The sequence below is a fragment of the Pagrus pagrus genome, assembly GCF_965226575.1.
Source record: "Pagrus pagrus genome assembly, chromosome: 15".
In the NCBI taxonomy this organism is placed as follows: Eukaryota; Metazoa; Chordata; class Actinopteri; order Spariformes; family Sparidae; genus Pagrus; species Pagrus pagrus.
In genome coordinates this window covers 9631913-9655626 of record NC_140199.1, presented here as the reverse complement: position 1 = coordinate 9655626, position 23714 = coordinate 9631913, and the positions used below count along the sequence as shown (strand labels likewise).

Below are 23714 nucleotides of genomic sequence, written 5' to 3'. Positions count from 1 at the left end.
TTTTTTTTTTTTTTTTGAACAATTAAATTTACTTTCTTGTGCCGAGCAAATGAAGCAGGGTTGAAAACATCCTGAGGAAAAGTTGCAGTGCAGTCGGAGGTCAAGCTCGTCTAATAGGCTAGGCTATGAGACGTAGCTCCGCAAGCTTTAATTTCCTGAAGGCATTGTGGATGCAGCACAAGCTGGGCGAGTTTAAGAGGCCGGCTTTGTGCTGGCTCTTTGAGAAGAGTGAATGGTACATTTAAGGTTGCTTTTTCATCTTTACTTATCAATGTTATTTAGCTATAGACTGGAGAAAAAATGTACTGTGCCGCTTAAAGGCTACCGACAACTGGCGACAACTTTAGGGTGTAAGGTGTTTAAGGTAGAATCAGTTGGATTTGTCCGAGCTGTTTGTAAACACACCAGAGAGATATTTAATTGTTGAGTCTCATTCCCAGGATGTCAAACGCTGCCTTTTTGGGTTGGTAAAGCGTTGTTAAATGAGAGTATACAGGCAGAGGGCTGCAGGATCTCTGCAGATATAGCACGCCTTTTCTGCCCCGTTTGAGTCTCCCTCTCTGTCTGTTTCAGTCTCGCTACTTCTGCTGTGCCTGCTCTGCACTGATTGGTCGAAATCAGTCTTGTGATGTTGGGAAGGTGGTGTGCAAAATAATCGTTAATTCCCCTCAAATGCATAAAACTAAAGCCTCTGTTGTAAATACAGGGAGTGAGAAATACAGGTATGTGTGTTAAGATGTAGGGAGTCAAAGTAAAAAGTTGTCAGAAACACTAATTCAGATACCTGAAAAAAAATTGTATTTGTACTTTCTAACTTCCCACCTCTGATGTGGCCCAATGCATCGGTTATTGTAAATCCATCAGCACATCTTCCATGATGCTTAAGAAAATGTGCATGAATTTCAATCAGAATATGTGGACTGCTGATGTGTTCCCTCCGTTGGAGGAGAAGAAAAAGTGGCGGAGCATCGTTCTGATGCACTCTGGGAACACTACACTTTTATCTGTATGCCTTTGTAATTGCCTTCTAAGGTGTTCTTGCACATTATTCACAGTTGTGGGTATGTAAAAGGATGCCAGCTATTGATTCTGTGTGGGAGGGTGGACAGTGGGTAGCCTATCTGCAAACAAAAGCTTCTGTAAAATTGCCTTGTCATTTTATCATAACAAGGAGAGTATAAAAGGCGACAGAGGCACGATTATAGGAAATCTTAAGGATGGGTCGATGTTCCTGAGCGTCGGTAGGCTCCTTGGCAGGTCTGTCTAAGTTAACATGCGCTTAGTAATGACTGTGGAGCAGCTACATCTGTCTCTGCCCACCCTGTGGTGACTGGCTCTCTGTTAGAGGAGGAGAGAATTAGGTTGGGATTAGGTGTGAGATTGATTAAACTGCTTTTGGTCCCAAGTTGGAGGTGGTTCCTAATGTAGAAAGTGCATTTATAACACAGGCAGGGTCTGAACATAGACAAACACAAAGGATATCTCCTGCAGAGTCTGTAACACGTGATGCGAGGGTCAGTGACAGATCTGAGAAAATGAAGCGAGCCGTTTTTGTGTATCATATTTTCTTATGCTTCTTACTGCGTTACCTTATTTCATCTAAATGAACGCTACATTTAGGCCATAAGGTCTGTGACACTGTCAACTAACTCAGCAGGGTAATTTCACAGGAGGTGAACGTACAGGTGACCTTCAGTTAATTGGCTTTACAAAGAATAGAGAGACGGAGAAAATCAAAGAGAGGGTAAAATAAGGAAGAAAAGGTATTGAAAGGGAGAGATACGTGTGTTATGTTATGCCATATATAAATGTCAGTCAGGAAATAGCTTTAAATCTCACCAGGAACCGGTGAGAAAATGTTAATCACTGTGATGGTAGGAAGAAGCGGAAGCAAGAAACATACAGATATTGGCCGCGTTTCCCAGATTCAATCGTTCTTAAGGACTTAAGAAGGCTCTTAAGAAGGGTTCGCCTAAGAAGGAGCGCTAAGATACGGGTGTTTCCCAGATGCGTTCTTAACTGCCTTCTCAGGAGAACCTTAAGATCAAGCCAAAGAAGCTTTTTAAGAAGCTCTTAGTGGGAGCTGTCCACCGCGGTGCTGCTGTGCTGAATCAATCGATGCCAGGCAAATCGATCACCCACCTCTTTATCAGCGCATAAGTGTGTCTGTGTGTGTGTGTGTGTGTGTGTGTGTGCACTGTCAGACCGGGCTGTCCAGGCAAAGAGATCCAACGGCCGTTGGATCTCCGCACGGGGCAGCCGGTACTTTGCCTGGACAGCCCGGTCTGACAGCACGTCCAGTGGGGAGAAGTGCTGACGCACGTATGCATTTATGTAAACCGTCTGGCTTCGCGCACGGCGACGCTGTTGGTTCGCAGGGAGAATGTGCTGTATTGCAGCCATGGTTTCTCACACGCGCGGACTTTGGCAACGCAGAGTAGCAGGGGAAGCCTCTCTGGATGAGGTTCAGCTGAGTTTAATACATCTGTTCCCTTGATATCTGTGAAATGCCACAGGGTTGTTGTTTTTTTATGTGTAGTACTATAAACTCATATATGCAGATGTTGCGGAAAACTTAAACGTGTAATTCAATAAAAAGGTTTTTTTTCATCTACCATTTTCTTATTTTTTTTTCTTGCGCCAGTGGTCCGCAGCTATGAGCGCATTTCAACACTGAGCATTGTTTTATTATTTCGCAAAGTGGAGGATATAAATTTCCCTGACGCGCTTGATCACTGAGCATTCGGTCACTAAGAAGGCTGTTAAGAGTGGGTCTGCTCGATCTTACATTTCCTTCTTAGTGAAAGATCTTCTTAAGCTAAGAGCGACTCTGGGAAACACATCCTTCTTTCACAGCGTTCTTAAGAGCGCTCCTAAGAAGATCTTAGCACTTAAGAGCTTCTTAACGAATCTGGGTAACGCAGCCATTGTTGGTAGATATTTCTGCAGGACCACATAGAGGCCTCTTAACCTTTTTGTGAAAGGGTAAAATAATTGGTGAGCGACCATTTGCATAATCTTGTTTTAATGCTCAACAATCAGGTCACAAAAAGCAGAAGCTCAACACATTTTCTGAGTCTCAACAGATTATTTTAACCATAAACCTGCTTTCATTTTGAATAAAAACTCCACCACAGTCTTGTGCGGTGCTGGTGTTCCTGTTTCTATTGATTCCTGAAGGTTATTTTCCATTTTTTTAATACTATATATATTTTTTTTCATCATTCCAATAGTTGTATTCAGGCCAACTGCCTCCCCTTCTAAGCGCACAGCATTGCACCATCCTGAAAGGGTGTCAGCCAAACTAAAGTAGGGCAATTAATTTTATTCCCCACTTGGACTAAAACTCGCATGGCACTGTTGTAAGCCAGAAAATGCAATCACTGAGCAGAATCTTTGACCATTCACCAGGCCTGGACTCGGATAATAATTGAGTGCGGGAAATATAACTCCAGCCCAGCCTGCTCCGCACATTCAGACCAGGCTGCTTATATTGGACCCATTTTGTTTCCTTCATTTTTTTTTATAGGTTTTGACGAACAAAAGACAAACTGATGCAACACATCCACGCCAACCGAAAGTATAATAGTGAACAGCTGCTTGCTAAAACTTGCCAGATGAATGAACCACAGTGAAATGACAATAGTAGGTGTAAACCCCCCCGTGTCTAAACAATACATAAAAGCTGAGGGCAAGGTTTGGATTTTCATAGGCATCACAGAAGCCACAGTAAATGTTTAGCAAAGCATTCATCACTGTCCATAAAGCAGAAAACCACAGATCGTTATCTGCGAAGCTGTGCAGCAGCAGCGCTTATACTCATTTACAAAGACTTACATCAATAAAAATGCAAACCAGACGAGATCAGTGACAGTCAGTCATTTGTGAGGCAATATGTACTCTGATAGTGGATTTGTATTAGACTGCATTAGATTGAAAGATTTTACATTTGTTTTCACCACCTCAATTTACATACATTAGGGGGATTGAATATTAGCATAATTTCTCTGTATGATCATATCTTGCTTCTTCTATATGACATGAACTCAATGCACTTACAAGTTGTTGTTTTTTTAAAACGTGTACTCAGCCCAGGCAGGTACACACTTTACTCAACTTCTCTGCGTATACTTTTACGTGCTGCAAGCTTTCGTTTTTGTTTTATTTCCACAAAGACTTTGTCCCTCGCTAACAGACATAAATGTAGAAGCACTTAGAAACATTCCAGTTAAAGGATAAGTTCACCAAAAAATTTAAATTCTGTTATTTTCCCCATGCCAGCGGAAAGTCTGGTGTAGTCTTGTAGCCTGCAAAAAAATCTGGAGCTTTACAGCAAACAAGTTGCACCCTTTTTGAGCTGATATCTTCACCATAGCTGCTAAGCTAAACCGATAGCATGCACCCTGTCTCTAGCTCAACTGTGCATCAACGGTATAAATAACATGTTTTTAAATAATTTGAGATCTCTGGGCTTCCGTACACTTGGATTAAGCCGGACGAGCTGTATGGAGTCATTCACTTCAGCTGTTAAGGAGAATGCTGCAGCACTGTTTTGCTGTGAAGCTCCAGAAACTCCACCTGACTTTCCGTCAGCATGAAGGTGAGTAGATAAAGAAAGGATTTTCATTTTTGAGTGAACTTTGTCTGCTCCCTCTGAGCCCCACATTTCTTCTTTTGTTTTAGATGTTTTTTTTTCCCTCAGTTGTGCAACACAGTTGAGATCCCACCATGAGGTTAAAGCAGGAAAACCTGAGGTACAGATCTGACTGTCTGTAGCTTCCTCATGTTGTTTTCCTTTTGAATCTTCACTCTGCTTTGACTCTTGTGGCCAATCATTTGGCCTTGCCACTATGAACGACTGACTTTTGGTCAGTGTGACAGATAATGTTCACGCACTGTTGTATTGTTAGGCGTGGTGTAAGAACATAATAAGATTCTCTTCACCTATTGTTTCTCTTCTGCAAGGTGTTGGGGTTGTTTGTCTCTGCAGCCCAGTTCATAACACATATATATGCATACAAAGACTTACTATGTATGAATATTTATCCTCACTGCATGGCCTGAGACAAACCTATCCCCTGAACACAGATAAGAAGGACCTTAATATGATTAAAAAACAAACATAATGAATTAATGTGTATGTATTGCAAAAATATCTATTTCTACATACTCAAGTCGTTGATTGAATTAGTCTTTCCGCTCTCTCTTATCCCACTGCTACTTCCATGTGTTGTCACTTTTGCAGAGGGCTCATTATGTGCGGTTTTTAATTGGAATGTTGTGTTTTATTCTGTCTTCTGAAAAGGGAATCATAGCAAAACAAAAATCCAATAATACAACTGAAACCACTTGAAAATTCCAATTTTAAGAAAACACGACTTGAAGCACAAATTCTCAGTCGTCAATTTTTTGTGCATAATGAACCGATATTTTGTCTTTCTCTCTGGTTTTTCTTGTGTTTTTTGTTGTGGGAAGCATTTTGTAAGGTGCAGTGAAAAATACACTTAAATTCCTGAGAAAAGTAGTTTAAACTTTTGTGAAATTTGCCCCAAAACAAACAAGAATGAACCGGACTGAACCTGTCAGACTGTGCGGAGGAGAACAAAGATTGATATTACAAATGTCAGTCCTGCACTGAACTCCTGCGTTTGGCCACTGCTTCAAACTACAGAAATCATTTATGATGTACAGACCTCATATCCATGCCATCAGATGTAGTTTGACAGGTAATAAGAATAGTCATGTTTACCTCAAAATGCAGTGTTAACACGTCTGCAGTCGGTAAGAAGAGAGTGAAGTAAAACGGAAGCAATCAATTCTCACTCTCTGCTTTCCCTCCATTGCTCTAATTGCTCTTGTGGAAATGCACAACGCACTCAGAGCCTGGTACGTTTCAGATCTGCAAAAAAAAAAAAAAAAGTCTATGTTGCATATAATTAACTGATGTCATTGTTGCAAGAATAACAGTGATTACTTCAACAGACTCATCTCAATTTTGAGTAAACACAGGCTGGTAGCGAAGCCATTTCTCAGACTTTTCCGCTCGGATTGCAACGCAGCTTGACAGCTCAGTGAAAAACCTCAGAGCCTTTTGATCATGATACGCTCATTTCTGCATTGCTCCAATCCTAGAGGGAGTCCCACTTTTTTTTTTTTTTACAACTCGAGTAAGATAGAGCTGGGAAGGATGTAGGAGCAACTTCAAGGGGTATTTCTCAGCCTCCCTCGATCTATCTTTCCTGTCCTCTCAGATCACAGACTGTTAAGGAAAAGACAGGTAAGGGACGGACAGAAAACCAAGAGCACTGAGTATGTTGCAATTTGTTAGAGCGCGAGAGCAGGATGGTGAAACAGGAGGGGGCAGAGGGTAAAGTTTTGATATCTAAAACTTTCAGAAGCAGATTTGTGGTCAGAAATGAAGCTCGGGTAAACATGTCCAGAAATCAGACCTTTAATTCCACGTTAATCCTCTTTACTGCAGCCCTGTCCATGGCTGACACGGTTGCCCGTGGAAAAGCCTGCTACCGGTTTGGAACGCTGGCTTTGAAGTCCGATGTTTCTATCGGCGTCCTGGAGTAGTTATCGCATGGCAGCTTTCCCTCGGCTCTTCACGGGATTAAAAACCCTGTTTGTTTGTTACAGTATGTTTCCTCTATTTCCCGAGAGATACAAGGTTTTCACCCAACAGCAACATTACAATATGTGACTAGCGAATCTATTTTTATTTTATTTTATTTATTTATTTATTTTTTTGTCATGTTAAACCAATCTGAACTGCATTGTTCTTTATGGAATAAAGTAAGCCACTTGTCTGTGGTTTAAACATCCGTCTCATTTATGCAGGTTGTGTAACATCATGTTGTTTATACGGATCGAAAACCACTTGGCAAAAGCCTCTCGGATAAGTAATTCAAGTGTTTAACAACACAACTTTTACATTTGTGTGCACGATTTAATCATTTGCTTATTGAGTCACACATTTACAGGTTTATTCTTTTACAGCCCCTGGGTTTCAAGGCTCACACTGACGAACAGAATAAATATAAAGCCAGTTTCTACTGAAGCTGAATATTGTATATAGAAAATATCGTATCTGAAGTTAATTGCAATGGTCCAGTTGCGGAACAGAAGGGAAGGAGCCGTGATTTACTTGCGTAATGCACTTGTGTGCCAACAAAAGGAGGGATTACTCAGAGGTGGAGCTTTTGCCCATTATACCCAAAGCAACCCCCACTACCAAGGGTAATCGTTTCAATTTAGAGACAAAGAAAGCAAAGAGGTGTGTGTGTTTGTGTGTGTGTGTGTGTGTGTGTGTGTGTGTGTGTGTGTGTGTGTGCTTGGAAAGGCAAGGAGGTTTCGAAGAGTGCTGCAGTAAGAGAGTTTGGCGACGCTTCAAAATGATGAATGATTTAATTTCATCTTTTGTTCTGCCCTTTGAACATTTTTATTCTCTGAGTATTTATGTTGCCCCTAAAAATAAATTGCAATACAACAACAGCAGGAAGGCACTGCGCATTGCATCTGAGTCTTTATGGTTTGCTTCATATGGTACTTAGTCATATTGCTGCTTCTCTTTGCCCCAAAAGTCTAGACTGAGAAACTTCACAGATGTGCTAAAATGTTGCTTCGCTGCTCAGACCGGGTCAGGGGCTTTCTTATTAGCCTAATTTCCATTTTTTGCCTCAAGCATCCAAAACCTCCCTTTAAATTACTACACCCCCTGAAGGTATGATTATATAGGTTTGGGCCAGTTTGCCTCCGTGTATCATCTGTTCTCAGCCCTAAAAACTAGAGCGCTCGATGACTCATCAAACCTCTAGAGATGTAACAGGGGGGAAACCCACCCATCCACACACACACACACACACACACACACACACACATACACAACCACACATCATCCATTGTGGATGCAGAGAGAAGTCTGGCCCCAGCGATTTTGGCTAGCCTCTCTTTAACAATGCGGCATGACTTGGCACATGCTGGGCTGCTGCTCCCCCTGTGACTGCTGGGATTGCTGTGCTCATTGTGAGCACTCTGCTGCACATCACCTTTGATTTGTGTGTGCAGCACAGGCTTCTTTTAAGTGTTTTTTTGTATAGGGAACACACACACACACACACACACGCACGCACTCAGATCTCTGGGGACAGCAACACCTGCTCGCAGTTTCATATCCTGTAAACCCCAGGAAACAGAAAGACAGCAGTGCTTGTTGTGTTTTGTCATGCTTTAGATCAGGAGCAAAGAACGAAACCTGCCTTGAAGCCTTTGGAACGGAGCCTGAAAATATAGAGTGGATGTGCAGGTGTTGAAAGTGCGGGTTGTTTACCAACAATTCTGATAAAGTACTCTGGGAATAAAGTACTTTATATTATAGCACCTGTTTGTTTGTGTCACCCCCTCATCGCCGATTCTCTGTCATTCTTTCTCCTCCTCCAGATATCCGGGGTTTGCAAACCTTTATGGACCAGTCGTCTCGGCTGGGTCTGGATGTTTCCCTGCAGAGGGTGGACCGCAACGTCAGCCGAGTCTTTACCGACCTCTTCAACACGATGCGCACTGAGGAGCTCAACCGGTACCGGGACACTCTGCGGCGGGCCGTGCTGCTCATGAGCCCTCGAGGCGCACAGGTGTTCATCCACCAGGTAGGCTACACCGCTGAGTCTTTACTTCATCAAGGGGGATCAGCAACACAAGCAGGGAGAAAGTGAAAGAGCCAGACGGAAAACAAGCTTTTATTCGATAAAGATGATGACACATGAAGGGAAACGCAGCTGCCTGGCGATACTAATCTGACAGCTGATCAAAAATTTCAATGTGAATTGCCTAGTTGTCAGAGGGAATAGCCCCTAAGACCATGCTAGTGACCCTTACCTTGTTAAAACTGATGAAACAAGATGCAACTGTGCCGGTCTACACCCCTGTGGACGCCTGACAAAACCCAAAGCAGATGGCAGAGATCAGACTGGGATGTGTTTTACCTTCAGTACTGAGTTGGCCAAAGGAAAACCACATTTCAGGTGCCAATAACCTGAATCAAATATTTGAATGTATCTCTGGACAGTAGAAAAGTATTTCCACAGTGAGCCTTCACTGCACTGCCACTGTAAGGAGCTTTGTTTACCATTCAGATCAGCAACACTGCATGTAACCCCAGGCAGAGTTCAGACAAAGTGTGTAGCCACAGAGGATTTGCATTTTTTTTTAGCTCATACTACCCTAACCTGGAAGCCGTTAGTAACCTCTCCTCTATTTTCTCCTTATATATCATGTTTGCTAATTATAGCATATGGAATCAGGGGAATGTGTAGGAGTTAATGCATCCAGCTCTCCACTTAAGCACACATCAATTTTAAAGTCCAATCAGTTAGCTCCTCAAAACAGTTCATGAGAGACAAATTGCTATGTTCATAATTAAACACCTGTAAACTAAAAAACACAACACTTCTCTATGTTATCGCCTCACGAATGGCAGCTAGAAGTGGAAGGTTTTCATTTAACCACCCGCAGGGGTTACACTCACAATAACCATACGGTCAAACCGTGTTGAATAACAATGTATTGTAGTGTTCTGGCATGATTGAAGAAGCGACTTGAATGACCTTGGCAGCGCCGGAGACAAAATATGAAACATAAAGGCGAGCTGAGTGGCTTGTTCTGCCCAGCCAACACGTCACAGGCTGACACTTAATCTTCAAACACTGAATAAACATTGATGGTTTTCCAACTCAAATGAAAAATGTAGACCTCAAATACAGGGCAGTAGACAAAAGGTTGTTAAAATATGGTTGTAGATCAAACACACTTGCAATATGTACTCATACTAAAATGTATGTATTTTTGTTACCCATAAGGCAAATTAATAGTCTATGACAAATCCCTTTATGATGCTTGGTTGGTCAGCTTTTCTAGGAATGGTAAGAGTCGAAGAAATAGGTCAAGACTACAAAGCCAATACACCAAGAATTGTGATTTTAGAAATAGATTGTAAAGAATGTGGATGCATTGCAGAAGCCTGGCTGTGTGCAGAAAATACAACACCTTGACTATGTAGAATAGTATTGAAAGAAAGGCTTCTCAAAGCTTGCTGCTTCTAAGTGACTGCTTAAAGGTCCCATATTATGAAAAACTCACTTTTTCTGGGATTTGGGGTGTTATTTTGGGTCTATGGTGCTGCCGCACGCATACAAACTTTGAAAAAAAGACCATCCGTGCTTTTTTGAGTGAGATACAGATTTCTGACGGTGTCTTGCCTGCAGTTTCCAGATGAGTGAGTCAAATTTCAATTTGAATAATCCCACCCACAGTGTCCACCCACCAGGTACAGCGCTACCGTCTCGCCATTACGTTCAGTTTTGTTTGTAAAAATCAACATATGTGCCTATACTCTGTCCCAGCTACAGAAGAGACAGTGGTTGCGTTTCATTTTTAACGACAACGTGCCGGCTACGGTTCTTGTGAGTCTGTTTGTGTGTGCTAACCACTTCACATCGGACTGCTTCAGTAACAAGGGTCAGTACAAAGCTGGCTTTGCCTTGACACTGACCCTCGTAAAAGAATTAGTCTCAACCATACGGGACCCAGCAACTGCACCCGAGCCACAGGTGAGTGTCGCCACGTGTTGATAGTATTTACAGTTGCCTACGAGTTTGGTGAAGTCAGCTTGAAACTGGCTAACTAGTTAGCTCAGCTTCGGTTGTCACAGTGAAAAGTCTGGAAACATGTGCAGACTGGAGACAGAGACTATGCGGACAGTGTCCAAGAGTTTGGAGACTGTTGGAGACAAACACAGCTTTCGCTAGCTGTTTTTAGATGTTACCTGTTGCAGGTCAGTGGGGGATGGGAGCCGGGTGGTTGTGTTGGGGAGTCCTGCTGCAGCCGCAGAGTCTGTATGTTTCCGAGCCTCTCCTTCTGGGTCCGATTCTGGATCAGACTGGTGTGGTTGAACGACAGCATCTCGGCGAGCCATAGTGATACATCTACCGTAACGTTAGCACATGCTACCGCTAGCGTGAGCGGCATCCTCTCCCTGAGAGGGGCGTGTGTTAGGACGGAGCTCATTAGCATTAAAGCTGCAGGCACAGAAACAGCTGCTCTCAGCAGAGCTCAGCAGAGCAACTTTCAGACATTTGAAGTTCAGGACCACGGATGGGTTTGGGGCAATACATTTCGAATACAGTGTTGTTGGACCTCTGACAGCTGTGTGGAATTGATGAAAAACAGTATAATATGGGACCTTTAAGAAACATAGGAAAAATGTTGTAACAAGTTCAATGTTTAATTTTCTGTTTAGTTTCCTTTTCTCGTTGCCAGGACACTAAGAAGTTTTATGTAATATATTTACTATATATTGTGGAGAACCTTTTCGCACTCCTCGTAATGTCACTTGCCATGAAAGAAACGACAAACTTAAGCTCCGACAGGCCGCTATCTCTCTTACATAGTGAAGACAAGTTCGTGCCAGCCTAAAGACTGAAGGAGCTAAAAAAGTAAGGATATGTACAGTATATGAATATATGTCAGAATTTTCATACTTTTATTGCTTTCGGAGCTCACTTTCATCTGAAGATCACTGGAGGGTTAGAGAGAATCCCTCAGAGACGGTGCTTAGCTATGTGTAATACAATCCTGTCCATATCCTGTCATGTCCTGTTTTTCTTTTCCTTGAAACCTTGAAGAAAATATACAACATAGACATACATATGCAGCATACACATGGTCTTCTTCTTAAGGTTTTATCCTCAGTAGATTTAAGTTAAGCGATGCATATCTTCTGCACTGACTGATTTTATCTTTCTATCAATTGTGAGGAAGTACCATATAAAAAGTTATGACAGAAGGTGCGAAACCTGAATTGTTCACTTAGTGTAAACGCTCGAATGTGAATCCAAAAGTGAAGCACTTACATACGAATAAATCTGTGCGCAGATTGTGAATATGCCAAGGCTTTCAAGTTTCATTAATGACATACTGCTTTGATCTTTTCCTGTACTTCAATGAATTTTGCATGCACACACACACACACACACACGCACACACTGCTGTAGACATCTTTTCTTCTCATAAGTTTGCATTTAATCTCGCCAATTATGTTCTTTATCATTCCTTATACAATTAGCATGAGGCATCTTGGGGGATAAGAAATAAGCAACGCTTCAGATTCAGCACAGCCCCCAAATGCTCTCGTGAATATGTTAATATATTAGAAGTGGTGGAGGTTTGTTAATTCATCAAAGCTTCATTAATACCTCGGTGTGACTGCTGTCACGGAGCGTGCCCACTCCCCACTAGAGATCTTGAGGGAGAAAATGTAAATATGCTAATAACGGAAAGGAGAATGATGATTATGGTGCCTTGGAGAGTCAAGTACTCATGAGCATGAGAGAAAACACTGAAGTTGCCATGGTGACTAGAAGTTGACATGAAGTCGGATCAAAAAGCCGCAGGAATTTTTGTTTTTTACATCATGATGCAAGTACAAAAGAAATGTGTGTAGATAGGAGGATTGATGGTATTAGTGACATTTAGGTTTTGTGCAAAAAGATGAATTCAGTGTGTTGTAAGTGAAACTATGGAGGTGATGAGCTCTGGTTCTGTGGCAGTTGCTGTTTACCACAGAGACCCGCTCTTTTATTCTGCTCTTTTCTGAATATTTCTTCTGTGTCTCATAGTTCGTTCAGCTCCATTATTTTCTTCCCTCTATCCTACTCTGCTCTACTCTACACTTGTTCATCCCTCCTATGCCTATGCACATGGATAGCCAAAGAGACACAAAATGGCCACAAAGAAACTGCAAACTGACTACAAAGAGGTGCTACAAAGAGCGGTCAAATAGAGACGCAAACAACCACAAAGAGTCAGCGGTCTTGAGGGGACTGAAAACCAGCACAAAGCAATGCAAAATGCACAACACAAAATGACCACAAAGATACCCAAAACACTACAGGCATGAAATGACGACAATAAAAACTGCAAAGTTAAAACAACTACAAAGAGACAAAGATCAACAACAAAGACACAAAATGCCACAACAAAGCCACAGAGAGATGTTACAAAGAGATGTAAAATGACGACAAGGACGGAAAACACTACAATGAGAATGAAAAACAGGCAACAGGCAAATTGAAAACATCAACAAAGAGACACAAAACACTTGAAAATATATGTAAACAACTACAAAGAGACACAAACAACCAAAAAAAAGATACCCCAAATGACTACGGACACAATTACAACAGATACAAAACAGCTGAAAGCAAATGTGAACAACTAAAAACAGATGCAAAACAGCTGAAAGGATGTAATTTAAGTTTTGATTATGTCTAATCAAACCTTTCTGAAAACTGTAAATGTCTTCATGTCGCAACTTTATATTTCTTTAAGTTCAATTTTTCTATTTCTCTCTCGTCAACACTCTGTGGTTATGGTCTGCTTAGGTTTGGGAACAAAAAAGAACTCGGTTAAGGTTAGGAAAACCTCAGGGTTTGGCTTAAAATACCTGTTTTGGTCCCCATGATCACTGATGGAGATGGTCCAACTTCCCTTTGAAAAATGGCCAGTTGTGTTCACTCACACAAATGCTTAGAAATATCCAGGTCTCCTTAAAAAACAACCACTTTTGACGAAAACAAATGGGATGGAAACATCCCTGGGTGTCCTTAAATATATCCACTGATGTGACTCGAATTGTGGTCCGCCGTTTAGCAGCCTCGTTTCAGCCCTCCTGTCTTCATTTACTATCGACTATATTGAATTTGATGTTTTGCTCAGTGTGAATATGATGGCAAAGAGAGGCAAAACAAGTAGAAAGACAAAAGCAGCTATAAGGAGACACATAATGAATACAAACAACTCCTTCAGTCTGGCTGTCTTTCTACTATGTAGGGATGTGAGGCATCTTTTACATGTCTGAGCCCTGGAGCCCATTTTCTCATAATCTGTCCGTGCTGATTTATTCCTTTACAAGGTCAGATGGAGACGGGGGGGAAAATGTCCCAATATGCATTGGGCAGATTAAAAAGAGGCACCTTTGTCAGGCAGACAGTTCATCAAAGGAGTAATATAGCTCGACCATATTCATAACTTTAATTTGAAGTTCTTAATTCACCTGACTAACAGTAAAGGACATAAGTGCATTAGCAAAAGTCATCCTAAATCACACATCCAATTCTGGCGACGCTCTACTTCCTGAGTAACATATTCTGTCACAAGTCAGTTATCACTTCTTCAGTCTACTCTCAGGCCAAAGTCATTTCTCATACTCTGAACAAGATGCATATGTAATTGACAGTGTCCGCAGCTTTATACTGAAATTCTGGGCTCTTGTTTTCTCCCGTCCGGACAGTTGCCATCACCTCTCACGTTCGTTCATTTTGGCCATGAGAGGATGCAGCGTCTTCTGTCAGCTTCGGTGTCGCCTCGTTCCTGACACCCAACTGCTCTCTGCTCCCGTCGTGATGGGGAAGCTTCACTTGAGTCACGAACCTTTTAGAGGACCATAAAGTGGAATTTTAAGCTTTCATCTGTCCCATTTCTACGTCCTTGGGTTGTATTAGTGAGCATTTGTTAAATCACTTACATAAAACGATGCACATTTAGGTACAAAAGCTTGACACTTTTTATGAGTTACCAAAGTCACTCTACCATTAATTGTCAACGGTTCAGCTCCGGGGCTATATATCTTGAAGACACCTAAATTAGATTTTTGGCTCTCTGGGTACTGCCTTCGGGAGATAGTCATTCATTTTCACCAACACTGATTAAAACGCTTTAAGGAATTGAAATACCTGTACTGAATGTGAATTCTGAAAATGGAGAGTGAGACTAAAACACCTTAACATTAAATATATAGCGAATTATTATCACTGTTATTATTATTATAATGATTATTGTTATAAATAGGAAGCTGCTTCAAGTTGGAGTCATGGGTTAACTCTCCTATACCTGCTTTAATGAGGTAGCATAAATGAAATGTTTCCTTTCTATCGTGTTCGGTTGCATTCGTTCTCTCTGTGCTTGCGGGACAGTGGCCTCCTGAAGGTGTTGAAGTGAAGGGAAACAGAATGGGTGGTGTCAGCCGGCATGCCAGCTCTGCAGGCCAGTTGATGGATGGAGCAGAGAGGCTGGGTGAGGTCTGCCTCCTGTGCGGCGGCTACACCGAGCTACAAGAGTGACAAGCACTGCTGCCTGCTGCCAGGGAACGTGAGAGGGAGAAAGAGATGCTGCACGAGGTGGCAGGAGGGTAAAGAGAAGACGACAGGAACACAGCGAGAGGGCACAAATAAAAGGGATTCAAAGGCAGGGAGAGAAATAAAGGACAGGGAGAGATGGATGTACGGAGGAAAGGTCAAAGATGAGAAAGAGATGGAGAGCTAGAAGGGGCTCCTCCAACATAATAAAGCACCTCTGTATGAAACAGTAATGGGTGAAATCTAATGGAAGAGATGGCAGTGAAGAGAGACAAAAGAGATGAGTGCTGAGAGACTGGAGCCGAGTATGGTATCTGACAGGCACAACCTGCCGAAGAAGGCAGGAATTTTTTTAAAGCCATGACGGAAAAGATGGCTTTTGTTTTAAGAGATAATTAAGGGATGGATTGCAAATGCAACCCATGGTTGCACATCTAATGTGGAAAAGATGAAAACTTGTTCACAAGTTGATCATACATTTCTCCCACTGTGACAGTTTTAATGAACTCTGCTGAGTTTTCTGGGAAAGCAGACTGCACCTCCATCCTGCGAGGACGAGATTGTACCTTGTTATCATCACTCTCTTTAAACTCAAATAAAGTGCCTCCAAAACTCACCGCAAGATCATCTGATGACATTTTAGAACAGCGATTACACACAAAAGCTCATAACTATCATAATCTTAATTTAGGAAATTTTTTCTAATGGACCTTCATTATTCTTCTCATCATATGTCATCAATATTTGGACAGAGTTCTTTTAGATAATGGATTCTGACATTCAGTCTGTCTCAACGCAAATCGCTTTACTAATTTTAGAGTTATGTTTGTGCAGAATAAAAGCATTTCAGAGCTGGTGACTCACCTTTGGCAGTTAGGAGATATACTGTATTATACGCTACCTGTCTTTGAAAGTAAATCATTATTCAGTTTTGTCAAAAAACCTTAGATTTAAACTCAGATATCCTGAATCTGTAACTTTATAGTAGAAAATGAATATCAGGAATTCCATCCTCAATAAAAGCAATGTTTAAGGTAGTAGTGTGAACAGGACATGACCTTCACCTGTTAGACTGATGGTAGTGCATTACTGCATTTTCTTCAAGCCTTCTTTCAAGTTGCAGCTGGTGCTCTTGACTGTCTTGCTTTTTCCTCAGTTCGCCATTTTACGCACCATCCCTGCCACTTGAAGCATCTTGTTGTACATCCAAATATTTATTTCAAAGGGAAGGCATGGCAGGACTGCCATGATAAGCAAATATAATGAAGCTGTTTTTGTACTCTAAGGTCCTTTCTACTGTTTCAGCTGAACTGTGGCATGAGACCTAGTCCTAGAATAACTTCAGCAAGGGGTTCAACAAATCTTGCTTGATGGTTGAAATGATTTTTTTTTTCTTTCAGTAAATAATCTCTAACATCTGTCAATCCCCAGTGGACCACAGAGGTGAGAGCAATAACAGAAAACGTTTTATTACAAGAATAAAAAAAGAATAAAACTCTTGAGGCTGACAAACAATATCAGTCTAAAGGAAGGTGAGAGACTATTTGTTTAAAAGAAGGTGAGGGTCTACAGCTAAGTACAGTAAAGTCAGTGCATCAACCATGCAAAACATCTGCCAACCTGGTGTTATGACTCAGAAATATCTAAACGGTGACTCCCACACTCTTCAGACGCCCCCCTTTCCCCAAGTCACAAATCAGCCTTGTAAGTTTTCTCGACTTTATTAACAGGCAACCCTCTGCCAGTCCCTCTTACGGGATTAAATGACATTTAATTAATCAACACAGAAAAAGGATGATAAATCAGAAGGAGTTCCTCACTATAGTCTGTATACACAGAGCACAGTGTCTTTACCCCAGCTTCCTATGGCTGCATCTAGCCGGGTGAAGCACAGTGTGGCACGGCCAGGAAGGTAGCCAAAGAGCCACAGTGTCCAGTTTGGGTAAGTCTGCCCAGATTTTGGTTAATTCTAAGTCTGTCTGTCAGGTACAGCAGGCGGGCAGGCTGGAAGGAGAAAGAAAATGGCCATCAGTGGACAGCTTGAAATAGGTTTCAACTCACCCAAGTGTAAATGTGGGTGTCACAATGACCGCCCATTTGCGCTGAGAAATAGTGGGCAATGTTTTGTCGATTTCCTCGGCTTATCGAAACGCGGGTCTGGTTTCCATACTGTGCGGTCCGAGCTCGACAGCAGTCCATCTCTTCCAGCATGAAGCGTGGCATCCTCCTCCCTTCTTTATCACCTCTGCGCCTTGACAGGGGAACCGTGATTGCCAGATTCACCACACCTGTGGATGGAAGCACAGTAAAGGAAAAACACACCCATCTCCAGCGTAAAAAGAATAATCACAAATCAAGATTCAAGTTGATTCAAGTCCCAGCTCAGTATTTTCTCCGCAAAGTCACAGTTCGTCTCAACCCGTGACACATCTATCTGTTTTGTCGGCTTGCTTTTTCAAATGTCCTCCGGTGCGATGAAAACTTCACACAGGTGAAACATTGACTTTACTGAATGACAAGAGAAGCATAGCAGGGCCTCCAGAAAGTGCATGTGAACCCATTCAACTACTTGACAGACAGGGTGGCGACGTGGGAAACAGATTCACTTTTTTTGAGACTATGAATCGCTGATTTAAAATGGACCCTTGTGACACTTGAGTGTGCAGTGTAATAAACACATTTGCCCTTGCCAAGAATTGTGTTTTGATGCCAAGGACTCTTCCGTCTTATTGTCACAAACACTTGTGAACGGTGATTTAAAAGCGGCCTGAGTTGACATGCTATTATGGGGTGCTTTGGAAAAAGACAGCGATGATGGCTTTTCTGGCTTGGGGGATTCAGCGCCGTCAACGCGCAGCCTGTGGGGCACGATGCACACACATACACACAAGCGCTCACATAAGCATGCAAGTCTCACACACACTTTAACCACATTTTTCTGACATGAAAGCTTTAGATGCCTCTTGACAGTAAGCTCTCATTTTGTAACATGTCTGCGTCCTTCACAATTATTTTGTCAAAGTCAGAGTGTCACAGGTTGAAAACACTACGCAAAATATGAGTATTTGAAGATTGTTTCCACTTTAATGTGAGGGTGACAGGGTGTGTCTACCAATTTTTAAAACGTCCCACTAATACACTGCCAGGCTTTCCTCATTAGAAAAACGACCACATAGGTCGACTGTGAAAGCAGCTTATTACAACCAATACTGTTAGGCGAACGACCTCGAGTGTTCGTAGTAATTATCATGGCGGCAAAGAAAGAAGTCAGGCAAAGTAGTATAAAGTCCACACAGGGAGGAGGTCAGGGACGGATGGTTGGGTAACACAAGCACAGGACCGCTGTTGGTGTCCAGTGTGAAATCATAAGTCAACAGCGAGTCATCTTAAATCACCAACCATACATTAGTTTTGTGTCGTACGCTCCGTACTGTCAAAAGGGCAGAACTGAGGGGAAAAAAAACCATTTACTCAGTCTCTATGTGCCATGTCTGAATTTAGATGTTACTCATTATCTGCAGCACTTGCAGTTGCTATCTTACTGTAGAAAAACTATTGCCACCTACAACGCCTCTCTGTTGTAAAAGCCAATGTTCCCTGTGTCAAGACTGTATTCATTTCCTGTGCCTGCTACTTATTCTTTTGCTTGTTTTTTACCTCGTTTCTGTTGTTTCCCCGGCTTCTGGTCACATTTCTTAATTTTTTGCGGATGAAACTAAGCCGATCACAGTCTCTAACTGTTCTAATTTCCCCAGGCCCATTTTATTTTCTCACATTTTTCAAAATATTCCTGAGCAGTTGTTTCTTGGCACCTGGACTTCCCCCTCTCTCTCAGACTGGAATAAAGCTGGCCATGACCTGGAAGTGTTTATCCCAGCGTGACTCATTAACCTGACACAGAGAGCATGGTGTTGGTGCAGGGAAGCGTAGTGCTGGCACAAACAACATCCTTTGCATTCATGCACACACAGAGAGGGATGGCCAAAAAACATGCACTTCTTCACTGCATCACCCCTAATTCCTTCCTCAGATCCATCACTGCCAGTTCTGTCTACACCCCCTCCCTTAGTGCTAATGAGTGAGGCCAGGTATAATTACAAAGCTCCAAAAGTACTTTTCAGCCACAGAAAAAAACACACTTGCAGCCACCCAGAAGATTAAATGAGACTGGCCAGAATACAAATGAAGGCCACGGTGTGTTATTGGTTGAGTGGCATGATTTGGAATCAGAAGCTGGGAGAGTTTATGGAGGTGACAAACAAAGCAACACATTAGTGATAGCCAGCACTAAGCGAGGGGAGGGCAGGTGATGTTTTAGAGGACGGAGAGATTTAAACGTATCAAGATTATCTGTGCTGTACAAACAGACAACGGGGTGCAGTCTGGTGATTTAATCATGTTTACCAATTGCATTATTCTTTCGAGGAATATTCTGTTTAGTTGATGGGAGATAGCTGCATAATTAAAACCATTTTTTACCTTCAGTAATGCTGCAGCTTGAACATGTTGGAAAGCTTTGATAGTATCTCACTTTAAAGTCTTTGTAATGTATGAATGCACTTAGTATGCTTTGCTGCGATATGTGTTATTTGTCAAAACAGTAACCAAGGGCAGTGGATACAAATAAGCTCTAGCCAGAAACTCTAAATGGAATGCATGAGTGTAAAAAATGCCAAATTTCACCTTCCTTTTCGAGCTACACTCCCTAATTTGTCCCCTAAAACATGCCATTTTACAGATTTTTCTCCATAATAGCTCAAATTGCACAGCCCGGACAAACTGCACAGCACACAAAAAAAACAGCATTGCGCTGAATGAATGAAAAAAATCCAATCTTGAGCTGTGTGGATGTCTTGAAACTTGACTGTCGACTGGCGGAGGGCCCCCGGGGGATTCAACCTGGTGCCTAGGAAGGCACCTGGGAATTTAAGGGTGTTATTTGATGCTGAAATATAGAAAGGCAGAGGGGCACTCCAGCCAATAACTATTGCAAGTCCATAACATTAGATGCCTTGCAAGAAAGGAATTATTAAAGGTAATAGTCAGAATCTGAGCGGCAGAGGTCAAGATATCCTGAGCCTTTAAATCGCGAGTGTGGATCAAGCTGGATCCTACACTTCCCATAGTTCAGTTCAACAGCATCTTGTGTTACACCATCCCTGTAACACAGGCTGCCTGTTATGAAAGCCAAAGCCAAACCCTGGTTCCATCATCAGGTTTATTTTCTCAGACCTGACAAAGCTATGACTACAAAACTGATTCTGATGCTTAAAATTGGTGACAAAATACAGAAGTCCAACACGTCCAACACGGCTGCAACTTGTAGGCTGAGCTTCAGGTCTGCCCAGATCAACTAAAACACAGTAATATAAGTAAAACAAACACACGCACATACACGTTTTAACATCAAGTAGTCCCCCAGTGTATGCAGTGCTGCCGGTTACTGGGATGGAGTCTTCAGCGCGCTGTAACCTCCAGTGATCATCTGTTGAAGGCCGGAGGTGAAGAGGTGTGTGGAGTTTATCTCGCTTACCGTCCTCTGGCGTTGCTCCCCCCTGGCTTAACACTCCCACCTCTGGACCCCCGTCCTCTCCCTCTGACCCTCTCGGCTGCTCCTCTATTCCATTTTCCTCCCAATAACAGCGTGACAAATTGAGCCTGCCAGAAAACGATCTATCATTGTCCTACATCTCATCCTCCTCTGCCCTCTGTTCCCTCCTCTTCTCTCTCTCACTTTGTCTCTCTTTCCCCTTCTGTCCCTGTTACAGGACATTCCCTCTTTTCCTCTTTGTGTTTTTCCCCTCTTAATGGTTTCATGTTTTTCTCTACATGGGCACTTTATCTTTCTGCCCTTGCTTTTTTCCCCCCATAACCTCATCTCATTTTGTCTCCTCTCTTATTGCACTGTATACTTCTGTCTATGTCTCCATTTCTCTTCCCCCGTTCATTTCCTCACCCCCCCCCTCCTCTAAAAGCTTGTTTTGCTCCGTAATATGAGCTCTGTTTGTTCTGTCATCTCTCTGTTTGTGTTACAGACGGATACATTATGGTATGGATTCATACAATCTTTTCGACTAACACGTCTTCATTCCCCTGCAGTAATTTATTTACTATAATGTGTACAGTACACACAATAATAGACCTAATGTTTGTAGCAGATGTGTTGTAGTAAAAATTTAATTTTTTATCCCCGATATACGCCAACAAATAATTTTCCAATCCCATCCCTGGCTCGAGGCGAACAATTTAGTTCGTGTGACTAAACTCAGCAACTTCATGCGCTTTTTCTCCATAATAAGCCAAGTCTTATTACAATGGAGCATGGAGATACCGCAGCGCATACAGAGAAAACATTAATTGCTTTGCGTGATGAATAAACGCTACAGTTTGACAGGTAAATGATAGATGGCTCCATCCCTGTCCATGATCAATTAACGGCACCTCCTGGGTGCTGGTGAGAAACTCAGCCACGTTCTGTGGCCGTGAGTTTGAAATTATTCAAGAACGCGTTGGCCTTTGCATACAATATGTTCCCTCCAACGGCAGAGCACTTTGTAACAAAGTAGTTTAGTCTAAATAAAGCCACCTATTTAGGTACATATTTCATGGGAGGGAGGAATAATCAAGAGAAATGGTTGTATATCCAAACTCTGGTATTAAAATTGAAACCGGGGCAGTTGGCAAGCTCTTTACTTGATGGATTGTTATTACTTTCACAAGTATGAATCATCTGCTGAAGTTAAAGAGCTTTTCATAAATAATTTGCCTTTTCATAAGTAATGCTGGAGAATTAAAAGCGCGGTGTATTCGAGGTGATGGCTTATCCCGTCACATCCATCAACGTCGGAGGACCTTCTAAAAACGTGGTAAAGGGCCTTCAAAGGGTAAATAACTTGAACATTGTGTTACTGATGATGATGACGGTAGTAGTAAAAGCGATTATCGTGATGACGAGGAGGAAAGTGAGGAAAACAACAATACAATATTGGCACCAACGGCCTGAAATTGATCGCCTCCTTGCCTCTGTGATCACTCTAACCTTTTATGCTTCAGCTCAGTCAGAAAATATGGTCCGGCGTATAGAACAAAGTCCCTGCACGGTTTATGTGTGTCAGCGGCAGCACCCAAAACACAGTCTTGACAGAGGGTGATAAACTTTGATTGATGTTTGCGATTATGCATCATGCTTAGCATTATTGAAACAGTAAACCTCGTGGGGCAATTTTTATTTCTTCAGGAGGGATAACGGTTAATCTCGTAAAAAGGCAGCCGGTGAAGTCGATCTCATTTATCTGGTGACCTCTAGAGTTGTACATGAGTGTCAGAATGTGTTCTCTCAGAGCCTGTTGTTCTGCTTTGGTCTCAGTAAGTGAGCCAACAGCAGGAGCAGAGCATAAAGGCCAGCTGGTTAGAACGTGTTCAGAGCTTTATTATATGTCAAGTGCTGAACGATGTGCGAAAAACGAAATTATCGTGATTAATTTGAGAGATATTGTGATTGCAAGTCATAAATTTAGGTGGTAATTTAAAAAGAAAGCTTTTTTGGTAATATATGATTCTTGAACTGTAGGATCTAATTGACAATGTGCTGTTTTTAAAATATGAATGAGTTAATAGTTTTATTTCGGTTACATACATTACAAGAAACAAAAAAATCACACTAATTTCTTACAGCTAGAAATTAGCTGTAAGAAATTACAGCTAATTTCTTACAGCTAAGAAATTAGCTGTAATTTCTTAGCTGTAAGAAACTAAAATAAAAAAAACAAGCTCTTAATCCCAAGGCTTGTTTTTGCCGATCCTATACCATCCAAAACATTGCTTTAAATCGTAATCCTCTATTATTTTACATTTTAATCATTTTACATCATAATCCTTATTCATTTTACATTTTAAGTCTTTTTCAAACTCAACAGATAGTCACACAGTTTCAACTCATCACCAAGTCAGTTCCACAGTTTGACTCCCAAAACTGAAACACCTCTGTATTTTACATTGGTTCTTACTTTGCATGTTTAAAAGATAAACAAATCTCACAAATAATAATTTCCTTCTCTTAATTTAAGAATTACACACTGGAGGGCTTTTGTATTGTATTTCCAATGTCTTTAAATACACAAAATCTCATCACATTTTAAGGTGCAGGACCGTTTAAGAAATTGATTTGTAAAAATAAAGGCATGTTTTGCTCGAATGCTTCCAAACACAAATGTTTATAAGGTATGTGGCTTTAAAGTGCATCTAAAATGTTAGCTGCTGAAAACTGCTAATCCAAGTATCAAGAGCTCTGTCACTGTAAAAAAAAGTTGCACAGTGCGCCTTTAATTTTCACTGGGGGAACAAAACAAAACAAAAATGATGTGATTTTTGCTGGGGTCTGCGCCAAACAAGCACGCTCACTTACATCTGGAGGCAATGATTTGTTGGCTTGACAATCTCTGTAGAACCACAATGCTTCATTTGTGATGGTATGTATGTACACTTTACCTTTTCAAAAGAAATAAATGAAGCTCCTTTGATTTG

The 23714-nt window shown here is 41.7% G+C and overlaps 1 protein-coding gene across 4 annotated transcripts in view; it reads left to right on the top strand.

The window, feature by feature from the left end:
• Positions 1-23714, top strand: part of grid1a (glutamate receptor, ionotropic, delta 1a) — a 245317-nt gene that overhangs the window by 153336 nt on the left and 68267 nt on the right. For all 4 annotated transcript variants that reach the window (XM_084375778.1, XM_084375779.1, XM_084375780.1 and 1 more), the window contains exon 4: positions 8443-8648. In XM_084375778.1, coding sequence (XP_084231904.1) covers positions 8443-8648 — 206 coding nt within the window. The remainder of the gene's footprint in view (positions 1-8442; positions 8649-23714) is intronic.